At 43.0% G+C, this 20,491-nt stretch overlaps 2 protein-coding genes across 2 annotated transcripts in view; one reads left to right on the top strand and one right to left on the bottom strand.

The window, feature by feature from the left end:
• Positions 1–11,089, top strand: part of TTC23L (tetratricopeptide repeat domain 23 like) — a 31,731-nt gene extending 20,642 nt beyond the window's left edge. The window contains 7 exon segments of the mRNA XM_032213896.1: positions 530–686; positions 736–756; positions 2,181–2,289; positions 4,471–4,598; positions 6,750–6,899; positions 7,851–7,930; positions 11,008–11,089. Of these exon segments, the coding sequence (XP_032069787.1) occupies positions 530–686; positions 736–756; positions 2,181–2,289; positions 4,471–4,598; positions 6,750–6,899; positions 7,851–7,930; positions 11,008–11,089 (727 nt within the window).
• Positions 11,090–13,393: 2,304 nt separating this feature from the next.
• RAD1 (RAD1 checkpoint DNA exonuclease) lies at positions 13,394–20,478 on the bottom strand. Its single transcript, XM_032213459.1, is given in 7 exon segments — positions 13,394–13,909; positions 15,065–15,163; positions 16,741–16,999; positions 17,638–17,746; positions 18,276–18,387; positions 18,389–18,535; positions 20,396–20,478. Coding segments are annotated over 6 exon segments (843 nt in total). The 5' UTR covers positions 18,469–18,535; positions 20,396–20,478; the 3' UTR covers positions 13,394–13,725.
• Between the last annotated feature and the right edge of the window lie 13 nt (positions 20,479–20,491).

The raw sequence follows: 20,491 nt of genomic DNA, 5'->3' as shown, positions 1-20,491 counted from the left end.
CCAAATTATGGGATGCACAAAATACCCCTATTTTTTGCAGGTTAGCTAGCAAAGGGAATTAACCCTATTTTAATCTGAACTTCTAGGTTTGCACTACATAAGTTGACTTGCTTAAGGTAAAACTCAAACATACCTGGGTGTCGTTTAGGTTAATTAGGAATTAAGCTGATCAGGAATGACTCCTTTCTGAGTTTTGAAATTCTATGTCATTAAAAAGATTCCGTTGATTGTGATGTGCCAATCCAAACGAAGTATTGTTAGAAGCATCTCTGAATCTTTTAAAAACATGTTTTCCTAGATTTATGTCCCATATTTCCTCCAGAGGCTGAAGGCCCCATAACTAGCATTTTTTTCCTTGCATTCTTCTCCCACAACTGCTCTGTTCAGTAATTTGGTTTGAGACTGGAGCAAAGGCAGAGAACTTCTCTGAGTGAAATTAGACTTGAACCAGATTCTCTCCAGTGAATGCAACGATTTGGCAACTGTGCCACAATCCAGCTGCTGTTTTTATTTTTATTTTTGTCCCTAGGGCAAGTCTGCAGAAAAACGAATTAGATTTGGCATCCAAGTATTTTGAGAAGGCCGTTGATGATCTCGTTTCAGCCGAAGGAGATGCGGCTCCAGAACTGATACCTCTTTATCAAGAAATAGCCAAAATCAAACGAATGAAAAAAATGTATGAAAAAGTATTTCATATGCATTACAGGTAAAGGATTTTTTTTTACACAATTGAAGAATATTGGGAAACTTCCACTGGTGCAAAAAGATAGTTATTGTGTTCCTCTAGATCAGGGGTGTCAAACTCAAAGCCTGTGGGCTGGATTCGGCCTGTTGGGAGTTTAGAACTGGCCTGCAGGGCTGCCCTGGAAACAGTGAAGGACTGGCCCACAGTGCTTCTGCCAGTGAAAACGGAGCACGGGAAGGCGTCACAGCTGAAAATAGAGCTCAGTAGCTCGTTTTCTCTGGCAGAATGCTGAGGCCCCCACAGGTATCCCAACACGAGAGACATTGAGCTGGCCATGTCCGCCCTGGACATGCCCACCCCCCCCCCCCAAAGTCAAACACAACCCTGATATGGCCTTCACTGAAATCTAGTTCGCTCCCCCCCTCTAGCTCTGGATCACACATTACGGGTCTGGTCCCCTAGCTGTATTGGTTGCCATTTTTTTCCTGGATCAATTCAAGGTGCTGGTTTTGACCTTTAAAAGTCCTCTATGAAATGGGATTATATGTATGAAATAAGGTTGGCCAATAACAAAGGACATTCTTGCATTTGATTTTTTCCCCCCATTGCTACTGATATTAAACTCCAACCCCCACACCCCTGAATATGTCCTGAGATAAAATCCTTTCCCAAAGCTGTGTGTCAGGCGTGCCTCCATCAATAATCAAGAAAAAAACCTCCCAACTCCATTATTTATGGAATTAAAATACTTTTACTGGTTATGAAAAGATAGCAACGAAAGTAAAGCAAGATCTGAACCAGAAAGGCGCGAACAAGTACATATCAAGCAATAACCCAGCCCCCTCCCTCAATGACCCCACCCCAGTGTCCAATCTGGAACTCCCTGAGGTGTCATGTGGATTGTATCTCCAAAAGGCATCATCACGTTGGTATGTAGGACGGTTGACCGTGACCAGGTCCAAACACCAGCCACCAGCATACACAAAAGATGGTGAGAAGAAAACTCCCTTTTCCATATCACCTCCTGTACCATTTATTCCCATCCCAAATACCATGCCCCCACCCTCCCCGTTTCTATGGTAGCCGATAGCAAGTAAGCGAAGCAGAGGCTGAGACTGTAATTCTGTGGGAAGGCTCCACATTGGGGATTAGACCAGGACTCTAGCTTTAGGGTGACGAAAAAGGTTTTGAGAGCCGTGATGGCACATTGGTTAGAAGGCAGTATTGCAGGCAAACTCTGCAGTCCACTGCCAGGAGTTCAATTCTGACCAGCTCAAGGGTTGATTCAGCCTTCCATCTTTCAGAAGTTGGTAAAATGAGGACCCGGATTGTAGAGGGGAATAGGCTGTCTCTGTAAACCGCTTAGAGAGGGCTGTAAAACACTATGAAGCGGTGTAGAAGTCTAAGTGCTATTGCTATTTGAGGGAATGGACTGCCAGAAATCATGTGATAGTTCTTGGTTTGTGACCTGGAAACATCCATCTCTTTCCTTTAGGCTCATTCTGTGTCATTAGCTCTCTACCAGAAATCCAGCACTGAAGTTGGATCCGCAGCATTATTCCTGGGAAAGGCTTATGCTGCTACAGGAGAAGAGAATCACACTGGTAATTATGGAGTCAAACCATCAGATAAATATTGATTCATAGTCCCTGTCTTTTTAAAAATAACTCAAGGTGACAAATGTATGATGGCAGCAGCAAAGCAGGATTCCTCTGGTTCATGTTTTCAGTAAGTAGGAGGTTCTTTGATTAATGTTTCTAGTAGATTAAGAAGAAAACAAACTATGAATGAGAAATACAGCCCAATAAGAACTGCTTTGAAACTGCCAAGGACACTGACTTCTACTTTGGTGACTTCCAAACTGTTATAATAGGAAAACCACACTTCTTGAATATTTCGATGAGCATTAACAAGATCGTACTAAGAAACTGGAATGTTCTGTATTACATGCTAAAGCTACTGGGCAATATACATCAGTGGTGGGATTCAATTATTTTTTTACTACCTGTTCTGTGGGCGTGGCTTGGTGGGCGTGGCAAGGGAAAGATGCAAAATCCCCATTCCCCACCACCCCATTAACCTGCTTTCCAGCTCCATTCTCCTGCTCAGGCCAACAAAAGAAGATCAGCTGGGAGGCGGCAGGGGTGGGAACAGCCTATTTGCTGGTTCTCTGAACTACTAAAAATTTCTGCTGCCGGTTCTCCAGAACCTGTCAGAACTGGCTGAATACCCGCTCCGATATACATAACACCAGAAATGTGTCAGAATGACTATTACCAATGAAGCTGACTCACTCCAAATCCAAAACGTTTGAACTGTATATAAAGTACCGTATTCTGAAGTATAAGATGCACTGGAGTATAAGACACATCAAGGTTTTGAAGAGGCAGATTTAAAAAAAAGGTTTTGCACTCTGCAAGCCTCTGAAAAACAGCCCATTTTTTGTGAAAACAGGCCCGTATTTTTTTCCCCAAAAAAGAGAGCATGAATAGCCTTAGGAGGCTTGTAGAGTGCTTGTGGGGGCGTGGGGTGGGGCAAAAACGAGCAAAAAATGGCCCTTTTTCACAAAAATGGGTGAGATTTTTGTCAAAAAGGGGGCATGAATAGCCTTTAGAAGGCTTATGGAGTGCTCTTGGGAGCGAGAGGGGGGCATTTTTTGCTCAGTTTTGCACGCACACACCCCACTCCCAGGAGCACTCTATAAGCCTTCTAAAGGCTATTCATGCCCTTTTTTCTGCCCTCCTCTGCCCCCAGGAGCTCTCTGAACGCCTCCTAAAGGCTCTGCACGGCCATTTTGATGAAGGGGACGGTGATTCCATTTTGGTGAAGATCGGCCATTTTGGTGAAGATGCACCCAGTTTTTCAGCCTCTTTTTTGAGGGAAAAAGGTGTGTCTTATACTCCGAAAAATATGGTAATTCTCCGTCTTCTTAAGATGCTCTTCTTTTGTCTCAGTGGTCAGTGAGGCACCCTCTCCACTTATGTACATAAATACAAAAAAAAACCCCACCAATTTTGATCTGGCTGGGACTCTGTTTGGACAAGTCACACTGGGCTAATGGACCGGCCAAGGCTTACAGCTAACAAACACTTAATATTCCTTTCTCCTCCTGTCTCCTGGCTGTGTGGAAGATTGCTTGGACAATGACTGGCTGCTATGTGTTTAATTTTTTAAAAATTTGTGTATTTTATTGTAAACTATCTAGAGGCAGTGATGGCAAACCTTTTCGGCATCAAGTGCCGAAAAGGAAGCGTGCACACACTTGTCTGGCCCGCAACATGGAAGAGGAGCTGCCCAGGGGGCATGCCCGCGCAAGAAAATGAACTTCCGGTTTCTGGCGCATGCAGGCACAGTGGCCAGGTAGTCTTCCAGTACCTGCTGCGCATGCGCACGTGATGATCAGCTGGCCGGGCGCATGCTCATGATGGAAAATGGAAGACCAGCTCTGCCAGTTTCTGCCACTGCTGCACACACGAAGTGCAGCTGAGTGTCACACGCACACGTGCACCAGAAACCCGAAGAGGAACGGGTGACGTCGCATGTGTCAGGTGACATGGCTCTGCGTGCCACTTCGGGCACGTGTGCCATAGGTTCGCCATCACAGATCTAGAGTCATGTAAAAGTGAAACAGGCAGTACATAAATCAAAGGAACGAATTGATAAATTTGTACTTCTTTTGGCATAACAAAAGAAGTGACATTAACTAATCCATGCAACTTCCTTACACGGATTTGTTTTGCAAGATAGATTTCATACAAAATACACCGCACTTGTTTTTTTTCTAGAGGCTGCTGAAAGGTATTTCAACGAGAGCTTGGCAGCCTACAATGAAGCATTAGGAATGGACCATCCTCAGACAATCAGGGCCCTCAAAGTTTTCAGCAAGTGGCTTGGACTTGCTGGAAAAAGAAAGGTAATCAGACATCTGCTGGGATACAGCTGTGTAACTTCTGGCCATGCAAAGGCTGCACGGAAGGACAGCCAACAATAATAATCAGCTTGGAAGGATAAGATGGTTCCCCCCAATTAGTTACAATTGGGATGGTGAGGGGGGGGGCTTGTACCAAGGAGCAAGATCACAGCTGGATTAGGAAAGTTATTCCCCTAGAGGAAAATATTCTAGGAAATATTAAAAATTCAGAATATTATACCTCCCTGGATGAGAAATGCTCTTGGAAAGCAGCCATAAAGACTGGTGCCAACCTATCTATAAGACAAGAGACTGGGCCATCTTATCTACAAAAGACCTTCAGCTCCAGGGTGATAAGATTAGCCCTCACTCAAGATCCAAACCAGGACAAAGCCCTTAAATAGGAATTGCCCAAAGCCCTTCATTACATCACCCAGCAAGATTCAACCAAGCCTGGAACTCAAGACAACCTACAAAGTTATCCCTGGATGGCCCCATGGGAGTCTGAGAACCAATCAGAATACATTTCTTACACAGGAATAGGAAGCTCCAATGCAGGGACCAAGAAGAGAGAGTGTGTGTGTATGTATGTATGTATGTATATGTACGTACGTACGTACATACATCATACATACATACATACATACATCATACATACATACATACATATATATATATATATATATATATATATATATATATATATATTTCTCTCCCTCTCCCTCCCTCCCATGTGCTTGATTGCCCAGGATCTCAAACCATGCAGTCCTGTCCACCATTAAAACATCTTTCTAAAGTGACCAGACGTCCCACTTTTGGCGGGACAATCCTGCTTTTTAAAAATTTGTCCCGCGTCCTGCAGCATTTTTAAAAAGTCCCAATTTTTCGGTCGGCCGCACACATGGCAAGAAAACACTGCGTGGCAGTTTGCAACTGCCGCGCAGTGATTTCTACTGTCACAGGCTCCGGAAGCTGGGGAGGTCCTTTGCAGGCGGCTAGAACTGGCCACCCGCAAAGGATCTCCCCGGACTTGTTTTGATGAGCGCGGGGCAAGTGATGGTAGTTTGCACCGGCTGTGCCCACCCATGGCAGCGGCGCCTCCCCCTACACTTGGAGGAGCTGGGCATTGTGTTACCCCTGCCGCTGCTGCCTTCTCCGCCATGCTTTTGAGAAGCCATGGGGCCTTTTTTTCCTGCTCCCGCCCCCTCCTTCCTACTGGCTCCCGTGGCCTCATGGCTCCTCAAAAGCAAGGCGGCGGAGGAGGAGGAGGCGGCAGGGGTAATGTGGTGCCCAACTCAGGTGCTCCGAGTGGAGGGGGAGGTGGCACCGCCACGGGCGGGGTGCCAGCAAGAGCTTTGGCAGCTTCACCTCAGCCACAGCACCGGCAGCAAATATGGTGGTTCTGTTGGAGGCGGAGGCGGCAGGGGTAACGCGGTGCCCAGCTCAGGTGCTCCAAGTGGAGGGGGAGGTGGTGCTGCCCCTGCCACAGGCGGGGCACTAGCAGGAGCTTTGGCAGCTTCACCTCAGCTGTAGCGCCAGGCGGCAAATGTGGTGGTTCTGTTGGAGACGGAGGCGGCAGGGGTAACGCGGTGCCCAGCTCAGGTGCTCCGAGCAGAGGGAGAGGTGGCACCGCCGCTGCCACGGGCGGGGCGCCAGTGGGAGCTTTGGCGGCTTCACCTCAGCCACAGCACCGGGCGGCAGATGTGGTGGTTTTGTTGGAGGAGGAGGCAGCATATAGACTAAATTTTTAATCAAGGACCTCCCCCCTCTTCCCGGTCAATGGTGTCCCGCTTTACCAATGTTAAAATCTGGTCACCTTTTTCTAAACCATCTCCATGTTTCCAGTGTTTTTCTCCCCACTTGGAACTGCACCCAGATGGGCATTTCTTCCAACATAAGATAAGAAGCCATAACCTATGAAACTCTAATTTTAGTAAGATCCAAGTAACAGGGCTAGAGCTTTAAATTGCTGAATAATCAGTTGTTCACTAGAGAGAAAACTAGCTATATTTCAAAAGACATGTGTGGATGAATGGATGGATGAAAAGTTATATAGTAAACCCAAAAGGATGAGCATAAATAAGCGAAGTATTTGTGTTGGCAAGGACAGGAGTTATAAAAAATATTCTTTTTTTTTTTTATGATTTCTTTCAGCAAGCCTATGAATTACTCAAAGGGTCCTTTAAAACTCAACAAAATCCCTGCAATGATTTTAATAAGCAGGCCGTTGAACGATTATATCTCATGGGCTGCATTTGCCTAGCAGAGGAGAAAATAGGGGAGGCCTATCAACTGCTCAGTAAGGTAATTATTAAATTAAGTTATACTATCAGCTTGAATAAAAAAAGACCATCTTGGTGGTTTGCAGAATGTTTTGAATTTGAAATATCTCATAGTTGCAGGAATATCGTTTTGAATTCATGATGTTTAGGAATTTAATTGTTATTAGAGCTGGTCTCATGTCACAAAATTGTTCCTAATTGTTTGCATTTCAATGTATTATTGCAAGTGCCCCCAAGTTCAGTCTATCAACAAAAACTTCATCCTGGTTGCTTCATCAACTACAGTAGGGAGAAGCATCCAGTCACCTAGCTGTCCATTGCAGCTAGAAATCTTAAATACGGCCAAGAATGAATGTTTCTCTTGTAGCCAGCCCAGACGCTAAATCGGCCCCCTGCAAACTTTCGTCTCTTGAGGAGCGCTCACTGAAGTGGTACATGAAACTTCGGCTGGGCTCTTCGAGATGAGCTTGCGGGGGCTGATCTAGTGTCGCCCCCCCCTCCCGCTGCAACAGCACCAGAGCGTGGTGAGTCCAGGTAGATTTTCCTCCCCTACTGTTAGTTCCGTCCAGTTCCATCTCGCATGGCTCACACTGCTCTACTCAAGGTGAGGTTTATATTCAGCCGAAGGGTGGGGCCAGCAGGTGAGTGGGGTGATGTGGGCGGCACAGACTTGTGTTCCCGCACGGACCAGATTGTTTTTTGGGGGGGCATATCTGGCCCGGGGGCCGTAGTTTGAGGAAATCTGATTTAGTGCAATATAAAAAATGCAAAAATGCAAAGATTTCTCTGTGGACCACCAAAACTTTCTCACGGACCACCAGTGGTCTGCGGACCACCAGTTGGTGACCGCTGCTCTAAAGCACAGACTTGGTCTCAAGATTATTTTTATATTTCAAAGTGGCTTTAAAAGACATTGGTATACATAAAACAACCACAAGGAATTAATGGTCTCTTGTATTTTGAACCCATGCAGTGTGTGCAGATTCAGAGTGTTATTTATGGGTCCCACCACAAGAAAACCAAAAAGATACAAGAGCTAGATATGATGAATAGGTAAGTTTTAATATTTTTAAAGAAATAGGATTGGAAAAAGGATATAATAGATATCCAGACTTTGTAGCAGCAAGGTTGGGAAGGCTGTTTGACTGGGAAACAATTCATGCATCACTCTATCAAGCAAACATTTTAACATTACTATTCTAAGATAGGGGGATGCAGTGGCTAAGACGCTGAGCTTGTGAATCAAAAAGGTCAGCAGTTCAACAGTTCAAATCCCTAGCACTCCGTAACGGAGTGAGCTTCCATTACTCGTCCCAGCTTCTGCCAATCTAGCAGTTGGAAAGCATGTAAAATGCAAGTAGAAAAATAGGAACCACCTTTGGTGGGAAGGTAACAATGTTCCATGCGCCTTCACCATTTAGTCATGCAGGCCACATGACCACAGAGACATCTTCAGACAGTGCTGGCTCTTCGACTTTGAAACAGAGATGAGCACTGCCCCCTAGAGTTGGGAACGACTAGCACATATGTGCGAGGGGAACCTTCACCTTTTAGTCTAAGATGCTGCACAGAACTTTATATATATACATATATATATATATATATATATATATATATATATATACACACACACACACACACACACACACACACACATATACATATACATATATCATTACATATACATATACATATACATATACATATACATATAATTATATATATAATATATATTATAATATATATACTTAAAGTCACAACCCCTGGTATGCCCAAGTATGGAGGAAGGTTACACTTCCACTCTCTGTCATTAGGCTCGTCACAAGAGTCCATCCAGACAGAAACCCAATATTTTTTTACTGTTGCCTTTTTGTTACATTTGTTATATTTATGCTGATAAATAAATAAAGGGAGACTAGTATAGATCTATTTCAAGCTATTTAGCTCTCATCAGCTAGCCATACCCAAGTTTTTTTTGGGAATCGAACCTGTGCTCTATTGCCTCCCAGGCAGGGAGTTAACTCCCAAAAAAACTTGGGTATGGCTAGCTGATGAGAGCTAAATAAGCCCCAATTATGGGAGGAAGCTAACTGCTTCCATTATCTGTCAATCGGCTCATCACAAGAGTCCATCACGACAGAAACCCAATATTTTTACTGTTGCCTTTGTTACAGCCGAGGTGGTGCAGTGGTTAGGGTGCAGTACTGCAGGCCACTTCAGCTGACTGTTATCTGCAGTTCAGCAGTTCTAATCTCACCGGCTCAAGGTTGACTCAGCCTTCCATCCTTCCGAGGTGGGTGAAATGGGGACCCGGATTGTTGGGGGCGATATGCTGTCTCTGTAAACCGCTTAGAGAAGCTGAAAGCCCTATGAAGCGGTATATAAGTCTAACTGCTATTGCTATTGCTATATTTTGTGTTTTTTATTTGTGCTGATAAATAAATAAAGGGAGACTAGTATAGATCTATTTCAAGCTATTTAGCTCTCATCAGCTAGCCATACCCTTACTGGATTCGAACCTGGGCTGTATTGCATCTTAGGCAAACATCTTAGCTATTAAGCCACAGGTCTCCTCCTTATCAGCTGAAGCCAAGGAATACTAAATATATACCTTCTTCCCTGGCTTCAGCTGATAAGGAGGAGACCTGTGGCTTAATGGCTAGACGTTTGCCTAAGATGCAATACAGCCCAGGTTCAAATCCCAGTAAGGGTATGGCTAGCTGATGAGAGCTAAATAGCTTGAAATAGATCTATACTAGTCTCCCTTTATTTATTTATCAGCACAAATAAAACACACACACACATATATATATGATTATAGATATATATATATATAGTTATATTTATGCTGATAAATAATAAAGGGAGACTAGTATAGATCTATTTCAAGCTATTTAGCTCTCATCAGCTAGCCATACCCATGCTTGGAATCGAACCTGGTATGGCTAGCTGATGAGAGCTAAATAGCTTGAAATAGATCTATACTAGTCTCCCTTTATTTATTTATCAGCATAAATATAACAAATGTAACAAAAGGCAACAGTAAAAAAATATTGGGTTTCTGTCTGGATGGTCTCTTGTGACCAGCCGAAGACAGAGAGTGGAAGTGTGACCTTCCTCCCATATTTGGGCATACCAGGGGTTGTGACTTTAATATATATATATATATATATATATATATATATATATACACACACACACACACACACACACAATTTTTTATTTTTCAACAAAGACAAGACATGTAACATAAAAGTATCTTCCATTACATACAGTGTGTCGATTGGTCACAGAACTTTCAATTTACATTTGTTTGTGTGCATAAGATACACACACGTGCATTGCACTTGCACTACGTTAACTACCATATTTAAATGTCACCTCTTTGTGCCCAGGTGTGTTTTTTGTTAGAAAAGCAGGGTTTCTTCAGGGCACCACTTTTAACTTCTATTTATAATGTGGATTGATGGTCTAAAGAGTTAGTCAGCATTACCAAAATTATTAAGTACCGTAGTACAAACCTGTAGCATTTCCTGCTTTGGAACATGGACCCTAAGGCTCCTAAACAACAATCCAAGGAAAAGATAGTGACTGAGTTCATGCTATCTTATGTCACTTTTCCAAAAGCTTTGTTGAAAACAAATTGTAATCCAACCTAGGGATAGGGTGGGTTGTTGCCAGTTTTACTACTGGTTCGCAACCTACCATGCGCTGTTCAATGTAAATTGTTCATCACGTATGCGCAGTACATTTACAGCGAACTGCACACTTAAAAGGAAAATGGCGGCAGCCGAGCAGCGGTGTGGGAACCGGTTTCAGGGGCGTGGCAGGCCTGGGTCGCTGCCGGTTCTGCAACCCAGCCCTGACTTCCCTACTGGTTCAGCCAAGCCAGGCCAAACTGGCAGCAACCCACCTCTTCCTAAAGAGCATCAATCTTCAAAGAAAAACCAGTTGCCTCTTGAAAAAGCACCTTTGGGACAAATGTTGACTGAGACTCTCCATAGATATTGTTAGCTTAATTCTACTTTTTAAATAGCAAATGAAACAGAGCAGTATAATCTGATGAACTGTTTCATTTATTGATGTGTGCCCTTTAATTGTAACCTTTTCTTTCTATTTTTTTCCTGCAGGCTTCCAACTGAACAGAAATCGACCAAGTGTCTAAAGCAGGATAAAAAGGCAACATTAATTTTCTCCATTCCAGATCTTTAGGCAACACAGGACTGGAATAAGAGACCAGGAATATTCAAGAGGAATTGGCATTTAAATTCTTGATTAAATTTCTGCAACACACTTTTAATTTCAGTTCCTTTTTAGAAAGATACCCATAAACTAGCAGTAGTGTTTGATGCAGTGGTGGATTCCGGATTCCGTTCCAACCGGTACGGTTGGAACAGCGCCGGAGTCACCCACATGCATCCGCGCGCGGCACGCGCATGTCTTGTAGCATCAATGACGCTTCTGCAAGCCTCCGTGATGCTCCAGCTGCTCAGCGGAGCGTCACGCAGGCGCCGTATGCCCCATGCGCATAAGCGCCAAAAGCTTAAAGCACAGGCAAGGAGCATGGGCGGGCCATCCGAGCACCGTACCGGAACGGATACCCAGTGCTCCGAGCAAGATCTGGTACGCCGTACTGGGGCGTACTACTTGCAACCCCCACTGGTTTGATGCTACAACATAGCCCAACTAGCTGCAAAATATGGTTTACTTTTACAAAGAAGGTGCAGGGAGTGATAGACTCGATTTCAACTCTTCCTTCATGACTTGGTTTATCCATTGTACTACATCAGGGTGTCAAATTCGATTTCATTGAGGGACCCATCAGGGTTGTGTTTGACCTCGGAGGGTGGGGTGGCTGGAGTGGTGTGGCCAGTTCAACATTACTCATGGGAGCGTCTGTGGCAGCCCCGAACGGAAACGGGCTCCCAAGCTCCGTTTTTGGCTGCAATGGCCTCCTGCAATCCTCTGCCAGCGAAAACGGAGTCGGGAGTGCCGCCCATGGCCCTCCCGAACTCCATTTTTTCTTGGCAAAGGGACCAAGGGCCGGTCCTTCGCTGTTTCCAAGGCAGCCCCACGAGTCCAATCTAAGCCCGCGGGGCTTGACGGGCCTTTTGCTACACCATAATGCAGGTCATTTAGTTTGGATTTAGTTATTGCAGAAGCTCAGCCTTAGGATACAACCGAGCATTTAAAAAGCCAAGCATGATCAGCACACTCACAACTTTACTATGAAAGGATACACACATCTTGATTTGTGGCTTCCCTATAAAAATGTTTCTCAACCTTGCTAACTTGAAGATATGTGGGTTTCAACTCACCAAATGTTTTTACTACATGCCAAGGTAAGGTAGATTCCTCATTTCGTCATTTCTTTGGCCAAAGTAGGCACATCAGCCTCTCTCTGTCCACTGAAATTCAGTCAACTAAGCTTGAGCTTTCAAAGGTAGTACGGATTTCCAGGGTGGTGGTGAGCAGATGAAAGGATGATTAATAGTTAAGGGCCGACGTGATATTCAGTCAGTTCTGACTGGTTCTGGCGAACCGGTAGCAGAAATTTTGAATTCGGAGAACCGGCAAATACCACCTCTGGTTGGCCCCGCCCCCATCTATTCGCTGCCTCCCGAGTCCCAGCTGATCATAGTCCCAGCTGATCAGTTGCCATGCACAAGAGAACGGAGCTGGAGAGCAAGTTAGTGGGTGGGGTGGGGTGGAAATGGAAATTTTGCAGTATCTTTCCTCCAGGAGTGGGGAAGAAATGGGGATTTTACAGTATAGGTAGTAAAAAAAAATGAATCCCACCACTGGTTAAGGGTGTGTGTGTGTTTGTCTACAATGTTTATTCTTGTAATAATACTTACCTAACTGAATTTTAGAATCACCTCTTTAAATTAGTTAATAGGTTTCCATGTTACTTTTTCTGCAGGAAAACAAGCATTTTCTCCCCAATACCATTTCTAGTCATCCGTACATTTCAATTGAGCCACCGCGAGAAAAGACAGAATGAGGGCCAGATGATATAAATTGCCCCCTTCATTTTTCATCCAACCCCCACCTCAAATCATTTCTTCAATCAGATTGATGATCTATTTTTTTAAATAAAATGTTGAGCGCTTCTTCTGTCCTCTAAAATGGTGGTACTGATTCCTTGCTTGTTTGCCTAGATAGAGGGGCAGCCTGAAAACAGGGAGGAGTCACTCTAGTTCAAAATAGGAAGGATGGAAAGGAGATTGCCTGTTACCTTGAGCAAAATAATAATAATAATTAAAAACTACATTTGAAAATGTATTTTGCGGTATATGAAATGGGAAACATATCCATTCAGAATCCGTGATACTTTCGAGATTCAAATGCAAAGTAGGTGATACAACATAGTTTTGCCAAATCTGACACCAGAAATGAGATAGTGGCTCATTTTGACATGCAACCAGTTCAGCTGTTTCAAAGGCTCATTTCTAGCTTCTGTATTGCGTATGTAAGCCCCACTGTTACAGATGTCCCTTGTAATTTTGATTTTCAGATAACTGAAAAAAATTCTTTTGGCTTTATCCTGCCCTCCTTTTGGAGGCAAAGCATAACCCTTGCCTGGAAAAAATAAAAAAGTGTATTCTTATTCTAGAACCTGACCCTCCATATCACACACATTCCTCCAGGGGTATTTGCAGCAGCTTTTTCAAAGCATATTGTCTCCATCTGCATTTTTCACCCCACGCCCCCCTAATGTTAAGGACACGAGGTATGGCTCAGGAATGTTCTGATCTCTGGCCTTTCAATTGGATTCCTCTTGTTCTGTTTCGTTCCCGAACTAAACAGTTTTCTCAGGTATTAATTCAGTCCCATTTTCATGACAGCTACAGTTCTGCTTCTGTCACATCCTCATCGGGACAGCAGTAATATTCCACAAAGCAGATCTCTCCGTCTTCGTTCCTTATCATATATTGCAATGAAAGAAAACCTCGGTTATCTGTCCGAATGGATACCTTGCAAGACAGAGCTAACGCTTTAATTGATGGCTTGAGTAATGATATCTTGTATCGTAAAAAGGAAAGGTATAATGTCAATATTACATAGGTGTAAGTGGCTGCCGTGAGACGCGGTGGCTCAATGGCTAAGACGCTGAGCTTGTCAAACAGAAAGGTCGGCAGCTCGGCGGTTCGAATCCCTAGCACCACGTAACGCAGTCAGTTCCCGTTACTCATCTCAACTTCTGCCAACCTAGCAGTTTGAAAGCATGTAAAAATGCAAGTAGAAAATAGGAACCACCTTTGGTGGGAAGGTAACAGCATTCTGTGCGCCTTCGGTGTTTAGTCATGCTGGCCATATGACCACAGAGACTTCTTCGGACAGCGCTGGCTCTTCGGCTTTGAAACGGAGATGAGCACCACCCCGTAGAGTCAGGAACAGCTAGCACGTATGTGCGAGGGGAACATTTACCTTTAGCTAAGTGGCTGCCACTGTCTGAGTTAAAAAAAAACACCCAATCCTGCACGAACAGTATTACTAGGAGCAAAAAGTGAAACGTCATCCTTTCTCCCCACGCTTTGTTGTCAATCCAAGTGCAATTTACCCAGCATTTAAAATGAGCCCAATGTGATTAGCACATTTACACAACTTCACCCTGGAAGGACACACCTATCTGATTTTGTGGCTTCCCTGTAACACAGTGTTTCTCAATCTTGAAGCTGTGTGGACTTCAACTCCCAGAATTCCCCAGCCAGCATGTGGAATGTATTCACACTTCCACCGAAAACCATGCTCCCAACCAAAACTGGCTGAAAAAGCTACTATATATAAACAGGGAGCAAACCCCACATCACTCATACATTACCCTAGTTGGGTAATGAAATGTTCAGAGCGTACCCAAGGACTCCATAGATCAATCCTGAAGTACATATATTCCATTTCTCTTTTCAAAAATATACAAAAATCACAGTACTGGACATACTTGCTAGATTTCTCAATATCATTTTGATTTGGGACTTTAAAAAAAATGTTTTGACTGTGCAGGATGGCATGCATGGCATTCAATACCAAAAACCGTTGCCAATCTTGCTACAAAAATTCCAATTAAGCGATATTGATCACCTTTCTGGCCATGGATATGCAGTCTAGGATAAATAAATATTAACAGCTGTATGATACAAATGGTCACCGTAATACTTTGAAGGTAAATGCATTGGTGTAGCTCACCTGTTTGTTTGTGTTTCATTACAATGAAACGCTTCAATAAGGTCAGAATCTTTGGGGTAATCCAGGTGAGTGCTTCCAGCATTCCCAAAAGTAGATAATCTTAAGAAGAAAAGATATACCAGACTGAATAACAAAAATAGCAATATCGCATATGCAAACACAGCATATGACAAAATTGAGCCAACCTAATTCAGAATGTGTCTAGATTTACTGGAAAATTATGCCTGGCATCGAAGTCTGAAAGTATTTTTGTCTAACTGTTGCAAAGAGATATTTAAGAGAAAGGAAGATGAATGGGATTAGTAGGATTGAAGGAGCAAAATGAATTTAAATCTTGCAGAGTCATGTGACATGCGTTATGCCCATTAAAAAATTAGCAAAGCGTTTAAAAAACCCTATTTTTTCCCTCTTTTTAAATAGCAAGAAGAGTTTGCAAATATTCAAGGAATCTTGTTCCTGAACCATCCTGGCCTACAATTTCATCAACCTTAGTAATTTCTGTTTCCCACTACTTCTTCTGCCATTATAATTTCCCCGAAAATAAGCCCTCCCCTAAAATATTTAAATGCATGCGCAGCCAGTCTCTGCCATTTCCTGGGGGGGAAGGGGCGAAGGAGGGGTGAACATGCCTCACATGCACCTGCCATCCACGCAAAAGGGCCACGCGGAGGCCGCTCCCACAAAACCTAGCTACCACGCCCCTTCTCTTAGTGGCGGCTGCATAAACAGTGATGCTGGGGCTGGCAAGAGTGTGCCAGAAATGGAGACAGAACTTCTGGCCCTTTTTGGATCAGCTGATCCGCGGACTGCGGGCCAAGGTTAAGGGGCCTCCTGAATCTCAAAAATAAGACCACCCCGAAAATAAGACCAAGCGCTTATTTAAGGGGTCAAAAGAAAATAAGACCCTTATATGTTTCTAGTAATTTCTCTTTATCACTAAAAAAAGTGTGTTAAATTTCTGGTTCCTCTCAATTACATTCCAAAATGGAAAACAGGTTCCTCCCTCTGCTCACATCACGAACCTCAGCACTACATCCTCAGAAGGCCTCAAAAGCATAAACATCTGCTAGAACAGCTGCAAAAAGGTTGCTCATGGCTGATCTACCCTGACTTGGCAACTCTACAAAATCTCATGCTGCAGTTTTACTACTGGCTAATTAGTGGTCCTTTTCCGCTACAATATTCCACATACATAATTTGGGGGGGGGGGGAGCCCTGGAATTCAATAGGACTTACTTTTAGATAACGGAAGGACTGTTGTGCTAGAGCATAATCAAGACTGAATTTTAAATATGCAAAAGTATATTCAGCTTTCCTTTCCATAGGCTCATTTTATGCCATGTTTTGCACTTTGCTCACAGTTCACAGTTACCCGATTTTGATATGTGATTATCAGACTACGAAAGGGGTCGGCAACTTTAAACACTCAAAAAGCCACAAAGGTCCTAACCAGAAGTCCCCCGTTCAATTCTGGAGCCAACCGGAAGTCCAGTTCTCCCACCATAGAGTCTCCTCCTAGCGCGGCATCCTTTTTCCTTTACCTGTCCTAATCAAAAGCCCTAACAATTGTGGAGCCAACCAGTGACAGGGAGCCATAGCAGAGGGATGAAAAAGCCACATGCAGCTCCAGAGCCACGGGTTGCTGACCCCTGGACTAGGACAATTATTTCGACTACCTGAAATAAGGTTTGTCTGGAGACATTGTAATCTGCAGCATTTCACTGGTCATATCCAGTTCGGAAAATGCCTCTCTGAGTCCCTCCGACTGTAGAATAATTTTATTTACAACATTAGTACTGCAGAAGTCAAAATCGAGAATCTCTTCAGGTTCCTGAGTGTTGATTTTACATTCAGTCACCACCCCTCCTTCCTCCAGGTAGAGGGTTAGAGGGTAGCCATATCCCCGATAACACATCCGAAGGGCTGTTTGAGTTCCTGAAATAGGAAAAGCAACACACACCCTATTATAATATTGCAACTATTCCTATTCACTAGAGCAGAGCTGGCAGCAGATTCAGACAGTGAGGAGGTAGGGAAGGAACATGGGCCAGTCCTGGAGTCTGGAGAAGGGGCAGAGCTGTATGTCAGTTATCAGCTGCCTTCAGAGTCAGACATCAGTGAGGCAGACGAACAGCTGGAGCCTCTTCCCAGTGTGTGCATGCGTAGAGTTGCCTGAGGGAACAGCTAAAGAACAGGGGTCGACTTGGGAGTAAGACCAGACAATGGCCCCTCCCAGAGGAAATAAAAGAGGAGCAAAAGGGGAGTGGAGTTTGCAGGGGACAATTGGTTCACTTAATTGGTTCGTGCCTCTCCGAGACTCCTTGCCAAGTTTTGCAGATATCGGCCTGGCAGCTCTCCAAGCCAGATAAGGTCTGTGACTGTAAATCCTCCCTTGAAAGACTTTGTTGGATGTGAATGAGAAGAATTCACATTCAATTAATAAAAGAGGTTTTTGTTGGGACAAGGAGTTTGCTTCATGCTCTTGGGAAGCCTGGGTCAGAATACATCTTTAATTCAATTCACAACTCAGGATATCATAAGGAACAAGTTGTCAACATAAATTCACGCAATACCTGGCAAAGAATTTGTTCCAAAGATGGTCAAACAGTCCAAAAGCACAGACAGATTGATTCTGAACATCACAGATTCTTCCTGCACTACAAATTCTTGGAAAATTCCGGCCTGTAAATTAACAAATTCAGAAACTATAAGGCCAAGTAATATAATGCAATCCGGTGGTTTTTAGCAAGAGATAGTTCAAGAAGAAAGTGTTTTACAAAACAGCACATGGATCTGATAATTTGCAATAACAGACACAAGGGAAAGGCTGGGATGATTTTAAAAAAGTCTAGTAGAAACCCTACTCTACACAGCAGGGCTGGAACAACAATTTCTTTATTTTCAAAATACCTTCTCTTCCATAAATACAAAATCTATTTTAAATTACAATATTTATTATTAAATGTGTATCAAGAAATACTTCTGGGATAACATTACACCAGACTAGATGACTCAACTATCACAAAGGGGCTTAAAGAGTTCCCTCTGCTGGAAATAAATATGCTGATATTACAGCACAATTGTTTTCATTTATTAGAACACATCATTTCTTTTGGAAGTCTTATATTGGCTGTCACACACATTCGCCTGATTTTTTTAGTCGAACTAAAATTCCTCATAAGGCGGCAGAAAAGACATCCTATGGTCTAACCTGAATAAAGGCATTGGCTTGCAAAGACTTTGCATTTTCCACCGTGACTTTGAGTCCATTTGATGTAGCGAAGGAAGTAGCGTGGTCTTTGAAATGAATGGCTTTCAAAATAGGAGAGGTTTCTGACATTATCAAGAGTTGCTACCAGAACATTCTGCTCTTTGCCTGTTTCAGGCTGGGTTGAGAAGGGCATGGCTTCAAGGCACCCTTAAAGCCCTCCTTAGAAAGCCAAAAAATCTGGAAATTCTGAAAGAAAAAACCTGTAAAAATCCAAACACAGTTAGCTGAAACAGACATGACTCCATACAGCACAACAGGTTTTAACCAGCAATTATACTAAGATCCTTTATAAGCCGCAATTATACTGTATTCTAAGACAGACAACGGATAATTAGAACTGCAGAAAAAGCAATTGCTACCAACCTGCCTTCCATTGAGGATCTGTATACTGCACGAGTTAAAAAGAGGGCTGTGAAAATATCTAGACCCCTCATATCCTGGACATAAATTGTTTCAACTCCTACCCTCAAAATTACGCTAGGGCACTGCACACCAGAACAACGAGACACAAGGACAGCTTTTCACCTGAATGCCATCACTCTGCTAAACAACTAATTGCCACAACACTGTCAAATTATTTACTAAGACGGTATTACTATTGTTCTTCTCATCCTTCCTAGTACCCATTTCTTCCCACTTATGACTATAAATACATTGATTGTATCTTTACAATTAATATTGTTTTATTTGTTTCCTAGTATGATTTGACTGTTTATTAGTAATCTATGACTATTACTAAGTGTTGTATCTTATGATTCGTGATGGATGTTTAATTTTCTTTTATGTACACTGAGAGCATAGGCACCGAAGACAAATTCCTTGTGTGTCCAATCACACTTGGACAATAAAGAATTCAATTCAAATTCTATTCTTGACTGCCCCTTAATAAACTTTCACTTTGTCTGAAGTGGCGATGAGCCACTGTTGGAAGAGTTCAAATCTTCCTTTGCTAGGTTTGAATTTCCCGCTGGGAAGCGCGAAAAATAATTGAAACGGAACCGCTACATGGAAGTCAAGCATTTTATTTTTTCAGGAAGGAGGTACAAGCAGCAAGGACATCGTTCCTGGTCTAGCTGCTAAACTGAGATTGACTAGATATTTTTATACTCTTGTTACCTTTGAAGTCTGATTTTTTAATAGCTTTGTGCTAATGATTCTGCTTTTGTGTAATTCCTATACTAATGGTTTCATTCCTGTTTTGCTCTACCAGCAAGGAGGTGCTTGCTAATTTGTGTTTGTAATCTTAATTTTATTTGCCCCAAGTAGGTTTTCCAAAACTGATACTGTTTTTATAACCTGTCTTTAGCACCTTTCTGTTTTGCTTCCGCCTTGTCATCTCCTCTGGTATCTCCATTTCCTGTTTTTTCCTCCACTATATCGAAATTTTAATTACTCTGGTTTTTCTTCTTGGGCTATCTGTTTCTATGGGGATTTTTAATGATTTTCTATTCTAATGTTTCCTGTTTTCCTAAAAGCTCCTAGTGGTGCCTTTGTTTCTGAATTTAGGATTTTATCCCTTTTTTCTTTTAGTAGTAATACTTTCTGAGTAAATTCCTCCCGTTTCCTTCCTACATCACTTTGCAAAGGTATTGGGTGTTTCTCCTTCAAATTCAGGGGCAAGAAATTTTCCAGCTCCGACGAACTCGGGTGCCTTAGTTTTTATGGACAACACTTACGGGAGGCTAGAAACGTTGCCAGTCCAAAAACCTGGTGCAGTTATTTTGTTTTTTGCTCCTTAATCCTGCAGAATGCATGCACAATGACACACCGCCTTCTTTTCCTCCGTTTTAATTCGATTCCCAGATTGTACAATACAGTTCTTTCCTCCCCTTCACTCTACAACTCTTTTTATACAACCGATTAGGTTTTTAAAAACGATAGTTTTCATATAATGCATGGTGATATTGCTATTTACATGCAGCACCAGAAGCAATTCGGTTTTTTTAAAAAAAAAGAAATATTAATTGCGATGCTTTTAAAGTTAAAAAAAATAAAGGTAACACGGGTTAAGCCATTTGTGACACTGAGTTTATTAAGGTAATCAATAAAGCACACGGTACCTTCTACCAAGTTCTTTACGGCGCAAGAAACCAAGCCGAACTTTCCCAATTCCTAGCGCGCCCGCGAGAAAACTCTATCGTTCTTTCAGCCGCCCC

Source organism: Thamnophis elegans, chromosome 3, assembly GCF_009769535.1.
Source record: "Thamnophis elegans isolate rThaEle1 chromosome 3, rThaEle1.pri, whole genome shotgun sequence".
Taxonomy (NCBI): Eukaryota; Metazoa; Chordata; class Lepidosauria; order Squamata; family Colubridae; genus Thamnophis; species Thamnophis elegans.
Note: the sequence above shows the minus strand (reverse complement) of the source record. Positions and strands in the feature narration are given on the sequence as shown.